At 38.3% G+C, this 20,902-nt stretch overlaps 1 protein-coding gene across 1 annotated transcript in view; it reads right to left on the reverse strand.

The window, feature by feature from the left end:
• The window catches only part of BMPR2 (bone morphogenetic protein receptor type 2), a 194,935-nt gene that overhangs the window by 14,590 nt on the left and 159,443 nt on the right, over positions 1–20,902 (reverse strand). Inside the window, exons 9-10 of the mRNA XM_032636912.1 lie at positions 20,177–20,324; positions 15,673–15,809 (exon numbers count right to left, since the gene is read on the reverse strand). Of these exons, the coding sequence (XP_032492803.1) occupies positions 15,673–15,809; positions 20,177–20,324 (285 nt within the window). The remainder of the gene's footprint in view (positions 1–15,672; positions 15,810–20,176; positions 20,325–20,902) is intronic.

Below are 20,902 nucleotides of genomic sequence, written 5' to 3' on the forward strand. Positions count from 1 at the left end.
AAAAAAAAAGCAGTCCCATTCTGTAGCATTCATATATATAAGCAATGAACAATAGTGTCCCATTTGGGGAAAGTTGGTATAAACTCCCTTTTAAAAAACAGATTTTAGGGACTTCCCTGGTGCTCCAGTGGTAAAGAATCCACCTTCCAATGCAGGGCACTCGGGTTCGATCCCTGGTCAGGGAACTAAGATCCCATATGGCACGGGGCAACTAAGCCCATCTGCCACAGCTACTGAGCTCGCACCCCTCAACGAGAGAGCCCAAGTGCCACAAACTACAGAACCCACGTGGTGTGGAGCCTGTGTGGCACAACTAGAGAGAAAAAACCCACACGCCACAACTACAGAGAAGCCTGCACACTACAACTAAGACCCTGTATACTGCAAGTAAGACCCGACGCAGCCAAAAAAACCAGATTTTATGTACTTAAAGATACCTTTTAAAATATATATTATCAAAAAAAAAAATATATATATATTATCACTTTATTAACATCGCACTCATGGTCAACAGCACTATACCTCATGCCCTAAAGAAGCTCATCTAGCACATGTTTTTCCTTCTTTTGTTTTTTTTTTTTTTTTTTTTTGTGGTACGTGGGCCTCTCACTGTTGTGGCCTCTCCCCTTGCGGAGCACAGGCTCCGGATGCGCAGGCTCAGCGGCCATGGCTCACGGGCCCAGCCGCTCTGCGGCATGCGGGATCCTCCCAGACCGGGGCACGAACCTGTGTCCCCTGCATCGGCAGGCGGACTCTCATCCACTGCGCCACCAGGGAAGCCCAGTGTTTTTCCTTCTTCATAAGGAATATCACAGCCTTCTTGTGCGAAGGAACACTAGACAGTAGTTCAGCATTACACTTAAGGGCCATTTTAAACTGTGAAATCACCAACAAAATGCACAAAAATGTGAAAAATAAGGCACTAAATACATAGCAAAAAGGACACGTGTTTACAGTACAAGAGATGAAGCAAGAAGGCCTTGTTAGACCTTCAGCTGGGAACATTACATCTGAACTCAAGTTTTTCACTGCTCTACACATATCTACAAATGACTGGGACAGTGTTCTGACTGTTGATTTCAGGACTACAAATACACTTTAGAAAGTAGTTGAATTCCAAATATGAAATTCATGAATAATGAGGAAAGACTGTATATAATGGATTTAAAACGGACTTGGATTTGAAGATAATAAAAGAAACTCAAGAATCAATTATAACTAACTTTTTGTGACAAATATACCTCTAAAAACTAGTTATACATTTACCTTAGTGGATTTTAATATTGGTTTGAAAAAATGAACTGGTCCCAAGTTATGAAAAGAGGAATTTTTATATTTTGAAATAATTTCAAACTTACTTTTCTTGTCCTTCATGATCTTGACATTTTTGAAGATTATAGGCCAGTTACTTTTTAAAATGTTCCTCAACTTATCTGATGTTTCCTCATGATCAAAGTTTGCATCTTTGGCAGAAAATCACAGAAGAGATGCTGTGTTCTTCTCATTGAATCCTACCATGTGGTACACATTTTTGATTTGTCCCATTACTAGAGAAGTTAAGCTTGATCACATGACTGAGTTGGTGTCTGCCAGGTTTCTTCACTGTAAAGTTCCATTTTCCCTTTAATAATCAATCACCGTTTGCGGGGGAAGTACTCAAAGCTCTGTAAATATCCTGCCCTGCATTCAACTTTTCACCCACTAGTTTTAGCATCTTTTGATGTTTCCTGGCTGAATCAATTATTTCTATGATGCTTGCCAGTAAGAAGACACTTAAAAAAATGATAGTAAATCCATAATAGGAATATAGACAAAGTGCACATAAACAAAAAATGCAAATACCTTAAAAATATGCTAGGGTTTCCCTGGTGGTGCAGTGGTTGGGAGTCCGCCACCAATGCGGGGGACGCAGGTTCGAGCCCTGGTCCGGGAGGATCCCGCGTGCCGCGGAGCAGCTGGGCCTGTGCGCCGCAGCTACTGGGCCTGCACTCTGGAGCCCGGGAGCCACAACTCCTGAAGCCCTCGCTCCACGGCAGGAGAGGCCGCCGCAGTAGGGGGGCCCGCACACGGTGACGAAGAGTGGCCCCCACTCGCCGCAACTAGAGGGGGCCCGCGTGCAGCAGCGAAGACCCAACACGGCCAAAAATAAATTAATTTTAAAAATATATATGCTAGGGCTTCCCTGGTGGCGCAGTGGTTGAGAGTCCGCCTGCCGATGCAGGGGACACGGGTTCGCGCCCTGGTCCGGAAAGATCCCACATGCCGCGGAGCGGCTGGGCCCGTGAGCCATGGCCGCTGAGCCTGTGCGTCCGGAGCCTGTGCTCCGCAGCGGGAGAGGCCACAACAGTGAGAGGCCCAAGTACCTTAAAAAAATATATATATATGCTAAAATGCTCAACATGCTCAATTATTCACCATGTTGAGGTAGTACATACAATGTAGTAGTTAAGAATATTAGTTCCAGCTTTGTAGTATCAGTACCAGCTCAATTAAGATCCTGGCTTCAAATTGTGGCTCTACTATTTACTAGTTACAAATCAAAACAAGATCCATTTTTACCTACCACATTAACAACGATAAATAAAATTTTGTAACACAAAGTGTTAGTGATGGGAAAACAGGCTCCCAATATATATTATTATTGGGAGTGCCAACAGTTTGGAGGGTAATCTGGCAATAACAAACTTCAAATGTATTTACCCTTTGATCCAGCAATACTACTTCCAGGAATTTATTCCTCAACTACACTTTTACATTTGCAGAAAAATCCATGTATAAGATGTTCACTGCAGTTGTCATTTATAACTGCAAAAGCTGGAAACTACCTACATGTCCTCTAACAGCAATCTGCTAAAAATTTATGGTATAATGGTTACTATGCAGCATTAAAAGAATTAGGAAGATGTATATGTTCCCAACTGCTAAGGAAAATAGGTTAAGTGGGTATAGTAATTCCCATTAGTATGTTAGAAAAGGATATAAAAACATATAGTCTTGTAATAAACAGACATTTCTGGAAGTCTACAGAAGGAATTTAACAGTGGTTGCTTCTCCAGAGGGGTTTTTGGATGTCTGAGGCGAGTGTAAGAGTTTTCACTGCATATTTTTTGTATTGCTAAAAATAACTTTTTAAAAAATATATATTTATTTATTTGACCGTGGCTGGTCTTAGTTGCAGCACACGGGATGGCATCTTTGTTGCCTCGTTCGGGATCTTCGTTGTGGTGTGCGGGATCTTTAGTTGGAGCATGTGGGATCTTTTTCAGTTGTGGCATGAGGCATCTTTAGTTCTGGCATGCAGGCTCTTAGTTGCAGCATGTGGGATCTAGTTTCCTGACCAGGGATTGAACCTGGGCCCCCTGCACTGGGAGTGCGGAGTCTTAACTGCTGGGCCACAAGGGAAGTCCCTACGTGGGCCTCTCACTGTTGTGGCCTCTCCTGTTGCGGAGCACAGGCTCCGGACGTGCAGGCCCAGTGGCCATGGCTCACGGGCCTAGCCACTCCGCGGCATGTGGGATCTTCCCGGACCGGGGCACGAACCCGTGTCCCCTGCATCGGCAGGCGGACTCTCAACCACTGCGCCACCAGGGAAGCCCCTAAATGACTTTTTTTAAATGAGTAATGTATGTATTGATAATATGTCACTAAATTCAAAAGGTCAAAAAGGGAATACAATCTCCCTTCCATCTCTATCCACCAACCACCCATTTTCCCTCTCTACAGGCAACAAAAATCACCCATTTCTTGAGTATTCTTCCAGGGAAACTCTTGTTTTTTTTCAAGCACATATACACCACATATCCCCACATACAAATTTACAGCTTCATCCATGTTCTTAATTACTAAACATAAAGTGCAACACTGAAGCATACACAATGAAATCTTTCTAAAGCAAAGATCTGGACACCTTTACACACAAAACTAAAAGTGACCCTTTCCTTTTCAAAAATAAAGCACTATCTATTTTACAGAGCCCCATTCACCAACTGCTTGCTGGCCCAGAAAAGCTCAGAAACACCAATATCCAAGTAGTTAGAAATTATACACTGAGTTTTCTATACCTTGAGGAAACAGAGACATTGAAGACGGATAAAATTTGTTATTTTTCATTATACAGTTGGGAAATAATTTGATAAAATTCTTTTTTAAAAAATGAGACCAAAAAAGGACAGTCATCAAGGCACTGTGTTGGATGATGAAAAAAATCAGGTAAACAGAAGCACTGCTTCCTACCTCTAAGAAGTTTCTTTTTTTTTTTGCGGTACGCGGGCCTCTCACTGTTGTGGCCTCTCCCGTTGCAGAGCACAGGCTCTGGACGCACAGGCTCAGTGGCCGTGGCTCACGGGCCCAGCCGCTCCGCGGCATGTGGGATCCTCCCAGACCGGGGCACAAACCCGTGTCCCCTGCATCAGCAGGTGGACTCTCAACCACTGTGCCACCAGGAAGCCCAGAAGTTTCCATTTTTAACACAGAGTCATTGTTGACGAATAATAGTAGTAAATAATTGATGAGTTCTAACTTTGTACTAGATTGTTTTAACTCATTTAATTCTTATATAAAGTAAATACTATTATCACCTCCATTTTTCAGATGCAAGAAAAGAGGCCCAGAGGAGAAATTAGGACACATGGCAAAGTTAAGATCAAAGGCCAGGCAGCATAGCTCCACAATTTATACATTATCCTATGCTGACTCTAAGCTATGCTGGTGCAGGAAAGTTCCCAGTGGATAAATGGGTTCTGCTACAAAATTTGAAAGTTGATTTTTTTGAAGAAAATCTATTACAAGTTCCAAACAATGTTAAAATCATAGTTGGTAAGTCATTAACACAAGTAAAGACTTAGAAGTTACTAATAAGAAACTGGGAAAAGGAAAAATTAGAAAAATAACTGAGAATTCAAAGAGGGTGACTATAAGGAGGACTTTGAGGGTCTAAAAAACAATAATTTGATTGGATAAAACTTCCAGAAATAGAGTAAAGCAATGTTGAATACCCCAGAATAAGGGGAAAAGTCATTGAGAGAAGACTAATGAAATAAACAGTATTAAGTCACCAATGGGAAGTTAGGTCTTCAAACAAATACTGAGAACAGACTTGACAATTTAGATGAAATTTAGATGAAACAAATTCCTTCCAAGACACAAACTGCCATCAACTATACTCCAATAAAAAATTAAAAGAAGAAAAAAAAAGACTGCCAAAGCTCACTCAAGAAGGGATAGATTACCTGAATATTTCCTATATCTATTAAGAAAGGTAAATTTGTATTTTAAAAGTTTCCCACCAAGAAACACCAGGCCTGGAAGGCTTTCTGAATGAATTCTACCAAACATGTAAGAAAAAATTAATGCCAAGTCTACACAAGTCTTCCAGAAAATCAAACAGGGGAGGTTATTACCTAGTTCATTCTATGAGGACCTCAGTCAAAATGGCAGACGAAGGAACTTTGGGGGGTTTTCTCCCAAGAAGCACCAATAACTTGGCAAATATTATCAAACTCAACTTTACTGAAACTCTGGAAGTTAGTCAAATATTACAGCAACCAACTAAAAATATAACTGGAAAAAGAAAGGCCACTGAAATGGTAGGAGAACTCTGTGGTGAGGAGAACTCTCCCCTGCCCTGGAGTGCTGGCAGATATGAACATGGCTGTGCATGTTCCCAAGGTGGGTACCTGGTCCCAGAGAGAGAAGAGTGATCTTGTTTCAAAGGAATTATGCTGTTTTGACATGTCTATGAGTTCCCTGAAGGACTGATTCAAGAGGTCTATCTTTGTTCTGCCTAACTCAGAATTCTCTCAGGACAGGGAAGTAGCTATGACTAAGTGGAGAACATTCCCTGAAAACACTGAAAGCCAAATGAACAAGTACTATAGCCTGGGGCAAAATATAATAGTTGAGGCACACAACAAAAATGCTGAAAGTCAGGGAGTAAAAGCTGGGTGGAGAAACTTTGGGGAATAAGGGCATTGAAAAGCTTCCAAATATACTGGGGAATCTAGAAAACCACACACAGGTCCAGGGCAGGATGCATGCTCAGAGAAGACTATAAGGTTTCATAACTGGCTGGCTCAGCCAGTAGGAAGTATTTAGGCTCAGCACTAGCAGAAAGTGAAGGCTAAGGCAGAATTGTAAAAGGCCTGGATAAGTGTTAACAGAGGGCCCCACCACAGACCTAATCTCCAAAGACTTGGAGAATATTTTTCTTTTGTTTCCTTTTTGCCCATAATGATATCCAAAACATACAATTTTAAACAAAAAATTACAAAGCATGTGAAGAAACAAGAAAGTATGCCCCATTCACAGGACAGAAGAAATGAACAGAAACTGTCCTCAGGAAATACAGACATTGGAGTTACTAGCAAAGACTTTAAATATGCTCAAAGAACTAAGGAAACCATGGACAAAGAATTATAGGAAACCAGGAAAACAATGTCTCAACAAATGGAGAAGAGCAATAAAGAGATAGAACTTATAAAAAGGAATTAAAAAGACACTTGTGAGCTCAAAAGTACAAAAACGGAAATGAAAAATTCACCAGAGTGGTTTACAGCAGATCTGAGCAGAGAGAAAAAAGAATTACTAAACTTGAAGATAGGATATAAAAATTATGCAATCTGAGAAGCAGAAACAGAAAAAGAATGAAGAAAATGAACACAGCCTATAAAACTTGTGAGGCACCGTTAATCGCACCAAAATACACATAATGAGAGCCCCAGAAGAAGAGAAATTGGAGAAAGAATATTTGAAGAAATAATTGTCAATAACTTCCCACATTTAATAAAAGAAATGAATCTACACATCCAAGAAACTCAAGGAACTCAAAGCGGAGTTCCATACTGAGACACATTATAATCAAATTACAAAAAGCCAAAGATAAAGAGAGACTCATGAAGCAGCAAGAGAAGCAACTTGAAATGTATAAGGGATCCTCAAAAAAGGTAACAGTTAATCTCTCATTAGAAACCATGGAAGTCAGAAGGCAATGGTATGACATTGTTTAAAGTGCTGAAAGAAAACAAGTGTTTTCTGTAGAATTCCCAAGAATTCTATATCAGGGAAAACTATCCTTCAATAGTGAAAGAGAAATTAGAATCCGCCTGCCAATGCAGGGGACAAGGGTTTGAGCCCTGGTCTGAGAAGATCCCACATGCCATGTAGCAACTAAGCCCGAGTGCCACAACTACTGAGCCTGCATGCTACAACTACTGAAGCCAACTCACCTACAGCCCGTGCTCCACAACAAGAGAAGCCACTGTGATGAGAAGCCTGTGCAAGGAAGAGTAGCCCCTGCTCGCTGAAACTAGAGAAAGCCTGCACGCAGCAATGAACACACAATGCAGCCAAAAATAAATAAATTTTTAAAAAAAGAAAGAAATGCTAAAGGGAATCATTCAGGCTCAAGTGAAAGGACACTAGACAATAACTTGAAGCCATATAAAGAACTAAAGAACACTGGTAAAGTAACTATATAGGGGACTTCCCTGGTGGCGCAGTGGTTAAGAATCCACCTGCCAATGGAGGGGACACGGGCTCAATCCCTGGTCAGGGAAGATCCCACATGCCATGGAGCAACGAAGCCCAGGCACCACAACTACTGAGCCTGCGCTCTAGAGCCCATGAGCCAAAACTACTTAAGCCCACGCACCAGAACTACTGAAGCCCACGCATCTAGAGCCCACACTCCACAAGAGAAGTCACCACAAGGAAAACCACGTGCACCACAATGAAGAGTAGTCCCTGCTCGCCGCAACTAGAGAAAAGCCCATGCACAGCAATGAAGACGCAGCATAGCCAAAATAAATAAATAAAACAAATCAATCAATAAAAAAAATTTTTTTTAAAGTAACTACAGGGCTTCCCTGGTGGCGCAGTGGTTGAGAGTCCGCCTGCTGATGCAGGGGACACAGGTTTGTGCCCCGGCCTGTGAAGATCCCACTTACCGTGGAGTGGCTAGGCCCGTGAGCCATGGCCGCTGAGCCTGCGCGACCTGAGCCTGTGCTCCGCAACGGGAGAGGCCCCAACAGTGAGAGGCCCACGTACCGCAAAAAAAAAAAAAAAAAAGGGGGGTATATTTCTCATTTTATAAAACTATGTATTTGCTATCTAACTCTAGTACTGGATTCTCATTGCATAGAAGCAACAGTTCTATTGACTGTAGCACATTAGATTTTAAATGGATTAATTGGAAGTGAACCAAATACTACTTTTTTCTTACTCAGCAACCTCATCTAAATTGAAAGTAAGTTTTCAGAAAAATATGCATATCCCGCAACGGTAGGGTTGCTAAGAGATACTTCAGAAAAAGGAGTCCAATTTCTCTGATGAAATAAAACAATTTAAGGCAGATGAAGCTGTATTTTACTAGATAAAATTTCACAGAGACTTTTCTTTGAAGTGTACTCTACTATGAGGCTGGCACATCTAATGAATCCTGATAAAGGATTCAGCCTCTCACCTAACGTCAGGGACCTCTTAAAAATCTGTCCCAGTTCCCACAGCAGGGACTACAGATTGGTGGCAATCTTGAGCATACAAGCTTGGGAATAGGTCTTCAACTGTCTCATACCTGAAGATTTCAATCTCATTTGAAGCAGAAGCCTACCTTGTAGGTAATCTACTAACAAAGATGACCAATGGAAAAAATACTCAATCTAAATCTATCTGGAAACATATAAAATCTCTCTAGCTTTTGTCCAACATGCCACGACCCCAGGATTCAGAATGAAAATATACTAATCCTATCAAGACAACCTATAATTAAAATGTGAAAATATCTAGTAAAATGATGTATATTGCTTAATGAAAACTTTCTCAGTTTTGTTCTTTAACTATAATCAAGAAATTACTTGGAGATTGGAACCAAGATGGTGGAGTAGAAGGACCTGCTCTCACTCCCTCTTGCGAGAACACCAGAATCACAGCTAGCTGCTGTACAATCATTGACAGGAAGACACTGGAACTCACCACCATAGATAACCCACAGCCAAAGACAAAGGAGAAGCCACAATGAGACAGTATGAGGGATGCAATCACAGTAAAATCAAATCCCATAGCTGATGGGTGGCTGACTCACAGACGGGAGAACACTTATACCACAGAAGTCCACCCACTGGAGTGAAGGTCCTGAGCCCCCCGTCAGGCTTTCCAACCTGGGGTTCTGGCAACAGAAGGAGGAATTCCTAGAGAATCAGACTTTGAAGGTTACAGGGATTTGATTGCAGGACTTCAACAGAACTGCGGGAAACAGAGACTCCACTCTTGGAGGGCACACACAAAGTAGTGGGCATGTCGGGACTCAGGGGAAGGAGCAGTGACCCCAGGGGAGACTGAACCACACCTACCTGCTAGTGTTGGAGGGTCTCTTGCAGAGGTGGGGGGTGGCTGTGGTTCACTGTGCAGACAAGGAAACTGGCAGCAGAAGTTGTGTGAAGTACTGCTTGGTGTAAGCCCTCCCAGAGTCCGCCATTAGCCCCACCAAAGAGCCCGGGTAGGCTCCAGTGTTGTGTTGCCTGAGGCCAAACAACCAACAGGGAGGGAACCCAGCCCCACCCATTAGCACTCAAGCAGATTAAAGTTATACTGAGCTCTGCCCACCAGAGCAACAGCCATCTCTACCCACCACCAGTCCCTCCCATCAGGAAACCTGCATAAGCCTCTTAAATAGCCTCATCCACCAGAAGGTAGACAGCACAAGCCAGAAGAACTACAATCCTGCAGCCTGTGGAACAAAAACCACATTCACAGAGAGATAGACAAGATGAAAAGGCAGAGGGCTATGCACCAGATGAAGGCACAACATAAAACCCCAGAAAAAAACCTAAATGAAGTGCAGATAGGCAACGTTCCAGAAAAAGAATTCAGAATAATGATAGTAAAGTTGATCCAGGACCTCGGAAAAACAATGGAGGCAAAAATCGAGAAGATGCAAGAAAGGTTTAATAAAGCCATAGAAAAATTAAAGAACAAACAAACAGAGATGAACAATACAATAACTAAAATGAAAAATACACTAGACGGAATCAAGAGCAGAATAACTGAGGCAGAAGAACAGATAAGTGACCTGAAAGACAGAATGGTGGAATAAACTGCTGCGGAACAGAATAAAGAAAAAGAATGAAAAGAAATGAACACAGCCTAAGAGACCTCTGGGACAACATTAAATGCAACAACATTCGCATTATATGGGTCCCAGAAGGAGAAGAGAGAGAGAAAGCACCTGAGAGAGTATCTGAAGAGATTATAGTTGAAAACTTCCCCAACATGGGAAAGGAAATAGCCACCCAAGTCCAGGAGAGTCCCATACAGGATAAACCCAAGGAGAAACACGCTGAGACACATAGTAATAAAACTGGCAAAAATAAATACAAAGAAAAATTATTGAAAGCAGCAAGGGAAAAATGACAAATAATATACAAGGGAGCTCCCATAAGGTTAACAGCTAATTTCTCAGCAGAAACTCTACAAGCCAGAAGGGAGTGGCATGATATACTTAAAGTGATGAAAGGGAAGACCCTACAACCAAGATTTCTCTACCCGGCAAGGATCTCATTCAGATACGATGGAGAAATCAAAAGCTTTACACACAAGCAAAAGCTAAGAGAAAGCAGCACCAACAAACCAGCTCCAGAACAAATGCTAAAGGACCTTCTCTAAGTCCTTTAGAGACACAAGAGAAGAAAAGGACCTACAAAAACAAACCCAAAACAATTAAGAAAATGGTAATAGAAACATACATATCAATAATTACCTTAAACGTGAATGGATTAAATGCTCCAACCAAAAGACACAGGCTTGCTGAAAGGATACAAAAACAAGACCCATATATATGCTGTCTACAAGAGACCCACTTCACACTTAGGGACACATTCAGACTGAAAGTGAGGGGATCAAAAAAGATAATCCATGCAAATGGAAATCAAAAGAAAGCTGGAGTAGCAATACTCATATCAGATAAAATAGACTTTAGAATAAAGAATGTTACAAGAGACAAGGAAAGACACTACATAATGATCAAGGGATCAATCCAGGAAGAAGATATAACAAATATAAATATATATGCACCCAACATACGAGCACCTCAGTACATAAGGCAAATGCCAACAGCTATAAAAGAGGAAATCGACGGTAACACAATAATAGTGGGGGACTTTAATACCTCACTTATACCAATGGACAGATCATCCAAAATGAAAATAAATAAGGGAACAGAAGGTTTAAATGACACAATAGACCAGGTCAATTTAATTGATAATTATAGGACATTCCATCCAAAAACACTAGATTACACTCTCTTCTCAAGTGCGCATGAAACACTCTCCAGGATAGATCACATCTTGGGTCACAAATCAAGCCTCAGTAAGTTTAAGAAAATTGAAATCATATCAAGCATCTTTTCTGACCACAATGCTATGAGATTAGAAATGAATTCAACAGAAAAAAAACGTAAAAACACAAACAGATGGAGGCTAAACAATGTTACTAAATAACCAAGAGATCACTGAAGAAATCAAAGAGGAATTAAAAATTACCTGGAGACAAATGACAATGAAAACATGATGATCCAAAACCTATGGGATGCAGCAAAAACAGTTCTAAGAGGGAAGTTTATAGCTATACAAGCCTACCTCAAGAAACAAGAAAAATCTCAAATAAACAATCTAAACTTACACCTAAAGGAACCAGAGAAAGAACAAACAAAACCCAAAGTTAGCAGAAGGAAAGAAATCATAACGATCTGAGCAGAAATAAATGAAATACAAAGAAAACAATAGCAAAGATCAATAAAACTAAAGGCTAGTTCTTGAGAAGATAAACAAAATTGATAAACCATTAGCCAGACTCATCAAGAAAAAGAGGGAGAGGACTTAAAACTAGAAATGAAAAAGGAGAAGTTACAACAGACACCGCAGAAATACAAAGCATCCTAGGGAACTACTACAAGCAACTCTATGCCAATAAAATGGACAACCTGGAAGAAATGGACAAATGCTTAGAAAGGTATAACCTTCCAACACTGAACGAGGAAGAAATAGAAAATATAAACAGACCAATCACAAGTAATGAAATTGAAACTGTGATTTAAAATCTTCCAACAAACAAAAGCCCAGGACCAGATGGCTTCACAGATGAATTCTATCAAACATTTAGAGAAGAGCTAACACCCATCCTTCATAAACTCTTCCAAAAAATTGCAGAGGAAGGAACACACCCAAACTCATTCTATGAGGCCACCATCACCCTGATACCAAAACCAGACAAAGATACTACAAAAAAGAAAATTATAGAGCAATATCACTGATGAATATAAATGCAAAAATCCTCAACAAAATACTAGCAAACAGAATCCAACAGCACATTAAAAGGATCATACACCATGATCAAGTGGGATTTATCCCAGGGATGCAAGGATTGTTCAATATATATAAATCAGTCAATGTGATACACCATATTAACAAATTGAAGAATAAAAACCATATAATCATCTCAATAGACACAGAAAAAGCTTTTGACAAAATTCAACACCGTTTATGATAAAAACTCTCCAGAAAGTGGGCATAGAGGGAACCAACCTCAACATAATAAAGGCCATATACGACAAACCCACAGCAAACATCATTCTCAATGGTGAAAAACTGAAAGCATTTCCTCTAACATCAGGAAAAAGACAAGGATGTCTCCTCTCACCACTATTATTCAACATAGTTATGGAAGTCCTAGCCACGGGAATCAGAGAAGAAAACGAAATGAAAGGAAAACAAATTGGAAAAGAAGAACTAAAACTGTCACTGTTTGCAGATGACATGATACTATACATAGAGAATCCTAAAGATGCCACCAGAAAACTACTAGAGCTAATCAATGAATTTGGTAAAGTTGTAGGATACAAAATTAATGAACAGAAATCTCTTGCATTCCTATACACTAATGATGAAAAATGTGAAACAGAAATTAAGGAAACACTGCCATTTACCACTGCAACAAAAAGAATAAAATACCTAGGAATAAACCTACCTACAGAGACAAAAGACCTGTATGCAGAAAACTATAAGACACTGTTGAGGGCTTCCCTGGTGGCACAGTGGTTGAGAGTCTGCCTGCCGATGCAGGGGACACGGGTTCGTGCCCTGTTCTGGGATGATCCCACATGCCGCGGAGCGGCTGGGCCCGTGAGCCATGGCCGCTGAGGCTGCGAGTCCGAAGCCTGTGCTCCACAACGGGAGAGGCCACAACAGTGAGAGGCCCACGTACACCAAAAAAAAAAAAAAAAAAAAAAAAGACACTGTTGAAAGAAGTTAAAGATGATATCAACAGATGGAGAGATATACCATCTTCTTGGATTGGAAGAATCTCTATTGTGAAAATGACTATACTACCCAAAGCAATCTACAGATTCAATGAAATAGCCATCAAATTACCAATGGCATTTTTAACAGAACTAGAACAAAAAATCTTAAAATTTGTATGGAGACACAAAAGACCCCAAGCAGCCAAAACAGTCTTGAGGGGAAAAAAATGGAGCTGGAGGAATTAGACTCCCTAACTTCAGAATATACTACAAAGCTACAGTAATCAAGACAGTATGGTACTGGCACAAAAACAGAAATACAGAGCAATGAAACAGGATAGAAAGCCCAGAAATAAACCCACGCACCTATGGTCAATTAATCTATGACAAAGGAGGCAAGGCTATACAATGGAGAAAAGACAGTCTCTTCATTAAGTGGTGCTGGGAAAACTGGACAGCTACGTGTAAAAGAATGAAATTAGAACACTCCCTAACACCATACACAAAAATAAACTCAAAATGGATTAGAGATCTAAAAGTAAGACTGGACACTATAAAACTCTTAGAGGAAAACATAGGAAGAACACTCTTTGACATAAATCACAGGAAGATCTTTTTTGATCCACCTCCTAGAATAATGGAAATAAAAACAAAACTAAACAAATGGGACCTGATGAAACTTAAAAGCTTTTGCACAGCAAGGGAAACCATAAACAAGACGAAAAGGCAACCCTTAGAATGGGAGAAAATATTTGCAAATGAATCAGCAGACAAAGGATTAATCTCCCAAATATATAAATAGCTCATGCAGCTCAATATTAAAACAACAAACAACCCAATCCAAAAATGGGCAGAAGACCTATATAGACATTTCTCCAAAGAAGACATACAGATGGCCAAGAAGCACATGAAAACCTGCTCAACATCACTAATTATTAGAGAAGTGCAAATCAAAACTACAGTGATGTATCACCTCACACCAGTTAGAATGGGCATCATCAGAAAATCTACAAACAACAAATGTTGGAGAGGGTGTGGAGATAAGGGAACCCTCTTGCACTGTTGGTGGGAATGTAAATTGATAACAGCCAATATGGAGAACAGTATGGAGGTTCCTTAAAAAACTAAAAATAGAATTACCATATGACCCAGCAATCGCACTACTGGGCATATACCTAGAGAAAACCATAATTAAAAAAGACACATGCACCCCAATGTTTATTGCTGCACTATTTACAATAGCCAGGTGGTGGAAGCAACCTAAATACCCATTGACAGACGAATGGATAAAGAAGATGTGGTACATATATACAATGAAATATTACTTAGCCATAAAAAGGAACACAACTGGGTCATTTGTAGAGACATGGATAGATCTAGACACTGTCATACAGATTGAAGTAAGTCAGAAAGAGAAAAACAAATATCATATATTAACACATGTATGTGGAAACTAGAAAAATGGTACAGATGAACCGGTTTGCAGGGCAGAAATTGAGTGACGGATGTAGAGAACAAACGTATGGACTTCAAAGGGGGAAAGTGGTGGTGGTGGTGGTGGTAGTGGGGTGGTGTGATGAATTGGGAGATTGGGATTGACATGTACACACTAATATGTATAAAATGGATAACTAATAAGAACCTGTTGTATACAAAAATAAATAAAATTAAATTAAAAAAATAGTTGTTTAAAATAAGAAATACAGGGTACTGTCATTAATAACAGGGCAATCCAATAATTATGACATATAATGGAATGTTGATCAAATGGACAGAAAGCGATACATCTATATATGTACTGACATGAAAAACTAAGTGAAAAAATAAGCTTCAGAAATGACAGTGGATGATCCTACTCATGTTAAAAAAAAAATGAGAAAGTGTGAGAGTGTGTGGATGTATGTCTTGTATGCAAATGTCTGTAAGATGTTTTTAGTGTTGTAGCAACAATTTACTGAAATGGCAGGAGCCTCTGAAAATATTTCAGCGTTGTGAACTGCATTTTTAATAAGCAGAATTTATATGCGATACTTTGCTTTCTTTTTGGTGCAGTTTAAATTTCTATTAGTCCTTGAATATGTAAGTCTGCACTAATTAACATTTTTGGTACCACTCTCAAGAGGATAAATGGAATGGAATTTCAATAATATTTAAAATATTATCATGTTAATTATTCTAGCTGTTACCCAATGTAGCAAACTTCAGACACAACAGTTAGTGCCTCTTTGAAAATATATAATAGCATACAAATCAAGTAAGTTGTATTTCTGGCAGTAGACAACTCTAAAAACCATTACCATTATTAGCAATCTATTTTTTCTTCAAGCAACATTTGAACATCTTCATCATAAATCCTCTTTTTCAATAATTTAGTTTTTCCTTACCAGGCTATTTTCTTTCCAAGCTTCTGGGAACTTGGGTCTCTGTTTTTCCCTAGACACCAGAACCTGCATATCTTCAAAAGTGGGATGGTTTCCAACCTCTGTCTGAAAAGCCATCTGGTATTCTGGTACAGATTCACCTGTGTATTTTTTTTAAAAAAAGATAAGAGTAAAATTTATAATTATAAAGAGACCCCGTTGTGGGTTTTATGCACTATTAGTAAAAGCTCTATTTAGAATACTCTTTGTTTGATAAATTAAATGTTTGTTATAAATTAGATGGTAGTTACAATAATGGGCAGCTATTTTTAAATGGTTTCTTGTATTAGTGAATTTGGGGGTGGGGGTGGACATTATTATATACATGAGGTTTAACACTTAAAACTGAATTCTTATCCCATACTGGGGTTGAGGGTGGTGAATATGAGGAGAAAGTCCAAGATCTAGTACAACAAACATGTCTGCAGAACTAAATATAAATGGGTGGGTGGTACAGTCATGTCTCATTACATCACTGACTCTATTATAGTCTAGCCAGATTTTTCATATGTCACAAAAATTTTTGTGATAATGACCATTTGACAAAAAGTCAATAAACTGATTTTTCCCCTTAATAAGTAGTACCTAGATCAAGGATTTTAAAATATCATTAACTATTCTACCACTGTTTAATAGCCCTATTCATCACCAATATGCACAATCAGCAGCTTGTGATAAAAGACTTATGATTTTTACAAAATGTTGTCAAATTAAACTTAATTAACATATTGAGCCACACAGAAGACCTCTGGGACCAACATTTAGAAAACCAATCGTTTAGTCAAAATCTTGGCAAAGAACACAAGAGAAATAGACTCTTCCTGTCTCCTTGTCCCTCCCCCAATACCATTAAAATGACAAGATAAATTAGAAGAAAGAATACCAGGAAGGAGGTAAGGCATTTAGGTTCTAATCTTGGCTTCATCTCTACCTAGGAAAAGCCGTTTATCTATTCTGTGTTTCAGTTTTCCTGTCAGCAAAATGGAAATGTCTGCCTTCCTTATCTCACTCATGTGGAGACAATACAAAATTTATAACGACCCAGATAGAAAGTACATTACAAAGCATGTAATTGAAGTTTTATGCTTCAATTTGAATATTCAAAAAAAACCCTATACACTTGCCCTCCACCAATATTAAAAAAGATTTACAAAGAGTAATTCTATAATTTATGTAGCATAGCCCAAAGTTTTTGGAATATTGAACTATCTATAAATACAAATGGTATTTTCACATATTCTACAAAGATTTAAGCAGATACTTATTTCTGATCAATAACTATCAACACTGAACTTGAAAGACAAAACTAAAGTATTTCATCCTGCCAGTTAGTGTATCACTTTCTTTCATGAAATCTCATATGATAAACCCTCAACCCATACCATCTGTGAACTGTAAGATACTTACTAATATATCTCTTCTGTCTTTCTGAGACATATACACAACACACATACACACCTTCCAAGTGTTATTTTTTCCTCAAATGCTCTTCAATAGAATAAATAAATATTTAATACAATTTTACTTATCTGTTTTAATCGGGTGTAAATTATAATTAGAAAACTTGCTAAATAAAACTGATGCACAATCTTGTTTTGGAAATGGAATGACATTAAGAATTATAAATTTCTACTAAATCTTCATGGTTCTCATCTGTTTCTTGTTAATTATGTCTCTAAGCAGTTAGGAACGTTTTAATCCCCTTCTTAAATTATGCTTGTTCTCTTCCTCCTTTTTCTTTCTCTTGCCTTCTGTTTTTCTTCCTTCTTTCCTGCTCTTTGTAATATAGATCCTAATTCATTTATATTGTTAATATTTTACAGAGAGAGGCAGCCTTTATAACAAACTGCTTCCATTCAATAAAATGGAATAATAATAAAAGCATGTCTTGCATTTGGAGTTCTATCATAGAAGTTTAAAAAATATTTTATAAGAATTTTTCCACTAAAATATGCTATTTTTAGGCTTATTCATATGTTTGTGGAAAACATTTTTTCAACTTACACCCCATTTCACTGTTAAAAATTTTAGAAGTACCCTGTATCCTCTGCCTGTGCTTTTTTAGCACTCTTTTCCTCCTACACCCTGTAATATTTCTGTCTTCCCTATTCCACAGAAACTCCTCTAAGAATACCAATGACCTCCTCCTATTCAAATTCCAAGATCATTCCTCAGTTCCACTTCCTTTTGACCTTTCAATTCCATGTTTCTACTAATATTGGTTCTTAATACTTTCTAACACTGACTTCCAAGATAGTAAGATTTCTCAGTTTCCTCACTATTTTTCTGTCCATTTGTCTTCTATGTCCATTTGTCTTCCTATGATGGGGGAGGGGGAGGTCACCTAATATTCAGTCTTTACTCACCAACGTTTCTCTCTCTTCATTTATTCTTTTAGGGGACTGCATCCACTTATAAATTCTCAATTACCATCTCTATGTAGGTAATTCCCAAATATCATTTTAATCTTAAATTCTTCATTCTTTTAAGCTCTACAATAACAATTTTTTCAGTTGTCTATCAATACCCCAACCAAAAGTCCCCACAATTAACTCATCTTTCCAATGTAAACCAGTACTCTTTCCTAAGCTCCTGGCTGCCACCCTATTTCTCAGACCTCTCAGTATTTCTCAACTCCCTAGACTGTCTTCCAATGGCTAACCAGAACCACAGCTTCCTTTTCTACATTTTCTCTCACATATGCCTCTTCCTCCCCATTCCCATACCGAAGATTACAGGGTATCTTATTGCAACTCTCTTCTTTTTCCTTTATTTTTATTTTAAATTTTGGTTAAATGTACATAACATAAAATTTACCATTTTAACCATTTCTGAGTGTACAGTTCTGTGGCACTAGGTGCATTCACAATGTTGTGCATCCATCTCCAGAACTTTTTCCATCTTCCTAAACTGAAATTCTGTATACATTTAAAAGTAACACCCAATTTCTTTTTCCTTTTTAAATTCTTTCTAGTACTATTTCAATTCATCCTATATTTCTATTATAATAATATTCTTCAAACAAGATTTAATTGTCTTATTTTTCAAACATCTGATATTGCATTTTATTATCAGTCCAAAAGCAACAGATATTCTTTGAATCAGTAATTGTTCAAAAAATGTTGCTGATAGCAACGTACTAACTAAAGCTGATACAAAAATCATTTTAGTCAGACATGCTTCGAAAAACCAGAAATTCTGGATTAGGATTTTTTTAAAATGTGGCCAAAGTTCCAATAATAGAAATTAAAAGTTCCATGGTTCCAATAATATGTGATACTACTGCAATCACTGCTATTTCCAAAAAAACACTTTGAGTACTCCGTACTTCCAATTAACTGGAAAATATACTTCTAAGTAATGATTGATGTGTAGGTAATCTAAATAATTATTAATTTATTTCATTATATTTTAAAATTAAACTATTTTTAAATGCTTACTGTTTTTAACGCAAAAAAATTCAACCCCTACTAATCTGTTTTTATTAAATAGTTCCATTTCATAAATTTGTCCAATGCTGGTTTAACTGACTTTATATCCTTTTCTTATGCTTTTAATGTGGTTATTCCTATAAGATAAAGACCATTTATGTCAAATCACTTTGCAGTGCCCATATTGGTAATTACTTTAAATTTTTATATCACAATGACAGTGATGTAATCTTAACAAAAGGAGAAAAAATATACAATTATTTGGCTATTTCAAGTAAGCCTCAAATAAGCATTCACATTAAGTGAGTGTTCTTTCACGAAAGGAAGGAAGGTAGGCAGGAAGGCATGATGACAAGGGAGAAGTTTTTTAAAAAGGAAGAAAAGGAGGGGCTTCCTTGGTGGCGCAGTGGTTGAGAGTCCGCCTGCCGATGCAGGGGACAGGGGCTCGTACCCCGGTCTGGGAAGATCCCACGTGCCACGGAGCGGCTGGGCCTATAAGCCATGGCCGCTGAGCCTGCGCTCCACAACGGGAGAGGCCACAACAGTGAGAGGCCCACGTACCACAAAAAAAAAAAAAAGAAAGAAAGAAAAAAGAAAAGGAAAAAAAAATGAAAAGAAAGAAAAGGAGAATGAAAAAAATACAGGAAGAAAAAAGTGTTCCAATGGATAATTCATTACTTCTAATTCCTTACTGGGTCAATTCAGGAAACATTGTTAAGTGCAGATTCTCAAATGCTCAGAGGTTGTGTAAGGAAAACAATGACTGCTAAAGAAATGAGAAACCAACCTGAACACAGATAAGCTATTATGAGCAATTAATTAAATTATACTCAGATGCAAACCTGGAGTACTTTCTAAAAAGTTTTTCCTGATTCACATCCTTCTGCTAGTAATGTTTCTGAACACTAGATGGCAATGAGCTAAAGGTTTAAATGAAAGTACAAACACATCAAAGTTGACTTATTTAATATAGGTAGAAAAAAATATAACTGCTTCACTTCAAAACATACATCAATTTTTGACAGCATTTCCCTTACCTGGGAAGAGGTCTGTACATCTCATAAATATCTCCCAATAAATTAGTCCAAGTGCATACATATCTACTTGTTTCAAAGCTGATTCACAGTCCCTCAGGTTCACGGCTCCTTCTAGAACTTCTGGTGCCATATACCTGATTGTGCCAACCTGATAAATTAGAGTGATGTATTTCAGAAAAAGAATGTAGCATATTCTGAAGGGCATACATTAGACCAGAAGTAATACATAAATTTCAGGTCAATAATATGTCAATGTTATTTGAACCTAAGCATGTCACTGAGCCTTTCTATACCAAATTTTTAATAAATAAAATACCCATTTTAGGACATCTTGGTTGCTCTCAGTTTTTGGCTATTATGGATAAAGCTGCTAAAACGTTTATGTACAGGTTTCTGTGTGAATATAAGTTGTCAGCTCAATTGGGTAAATTGCTGGAAGACTATGTCTTCCAAAGTGGCTATACCCTTTTGCATTCCCACCAACAATGAATGAGTTGCTGTTGCTCCACATCTTCACCAGCATTTGATATTATTGTTTTTTTTTTTAACCATTTGAATGTAATGGAATCTTGTTTGGATTTGCAGTTCTCTAATGAGGAATGATGTTGAGTAACTTTTATATGCTTATTTGCCATCTGTATATCTTCTCTGGTAAGGTGTCTGTTCAGATCTTCTATTTTTTAATTGGCTTGTCTTCTTTACTGTTGAATTTTAAGAGTTTTTATA

Source organism: Phocoena sinus, chromosome 7 (genome assembly GCF_008692025.1).
Source record: "Phocoena sinus isolate mPhoSin1 chromosome 7, mPhoSin1.pri, whole genome shotgun sequence".
Taxonomy (NCBI): Eukaryota; Metazoa; Chordata; class Mammalia; order Artiodactyla; family Phocoenidae; genus Phocoena; species Phocoena sinus.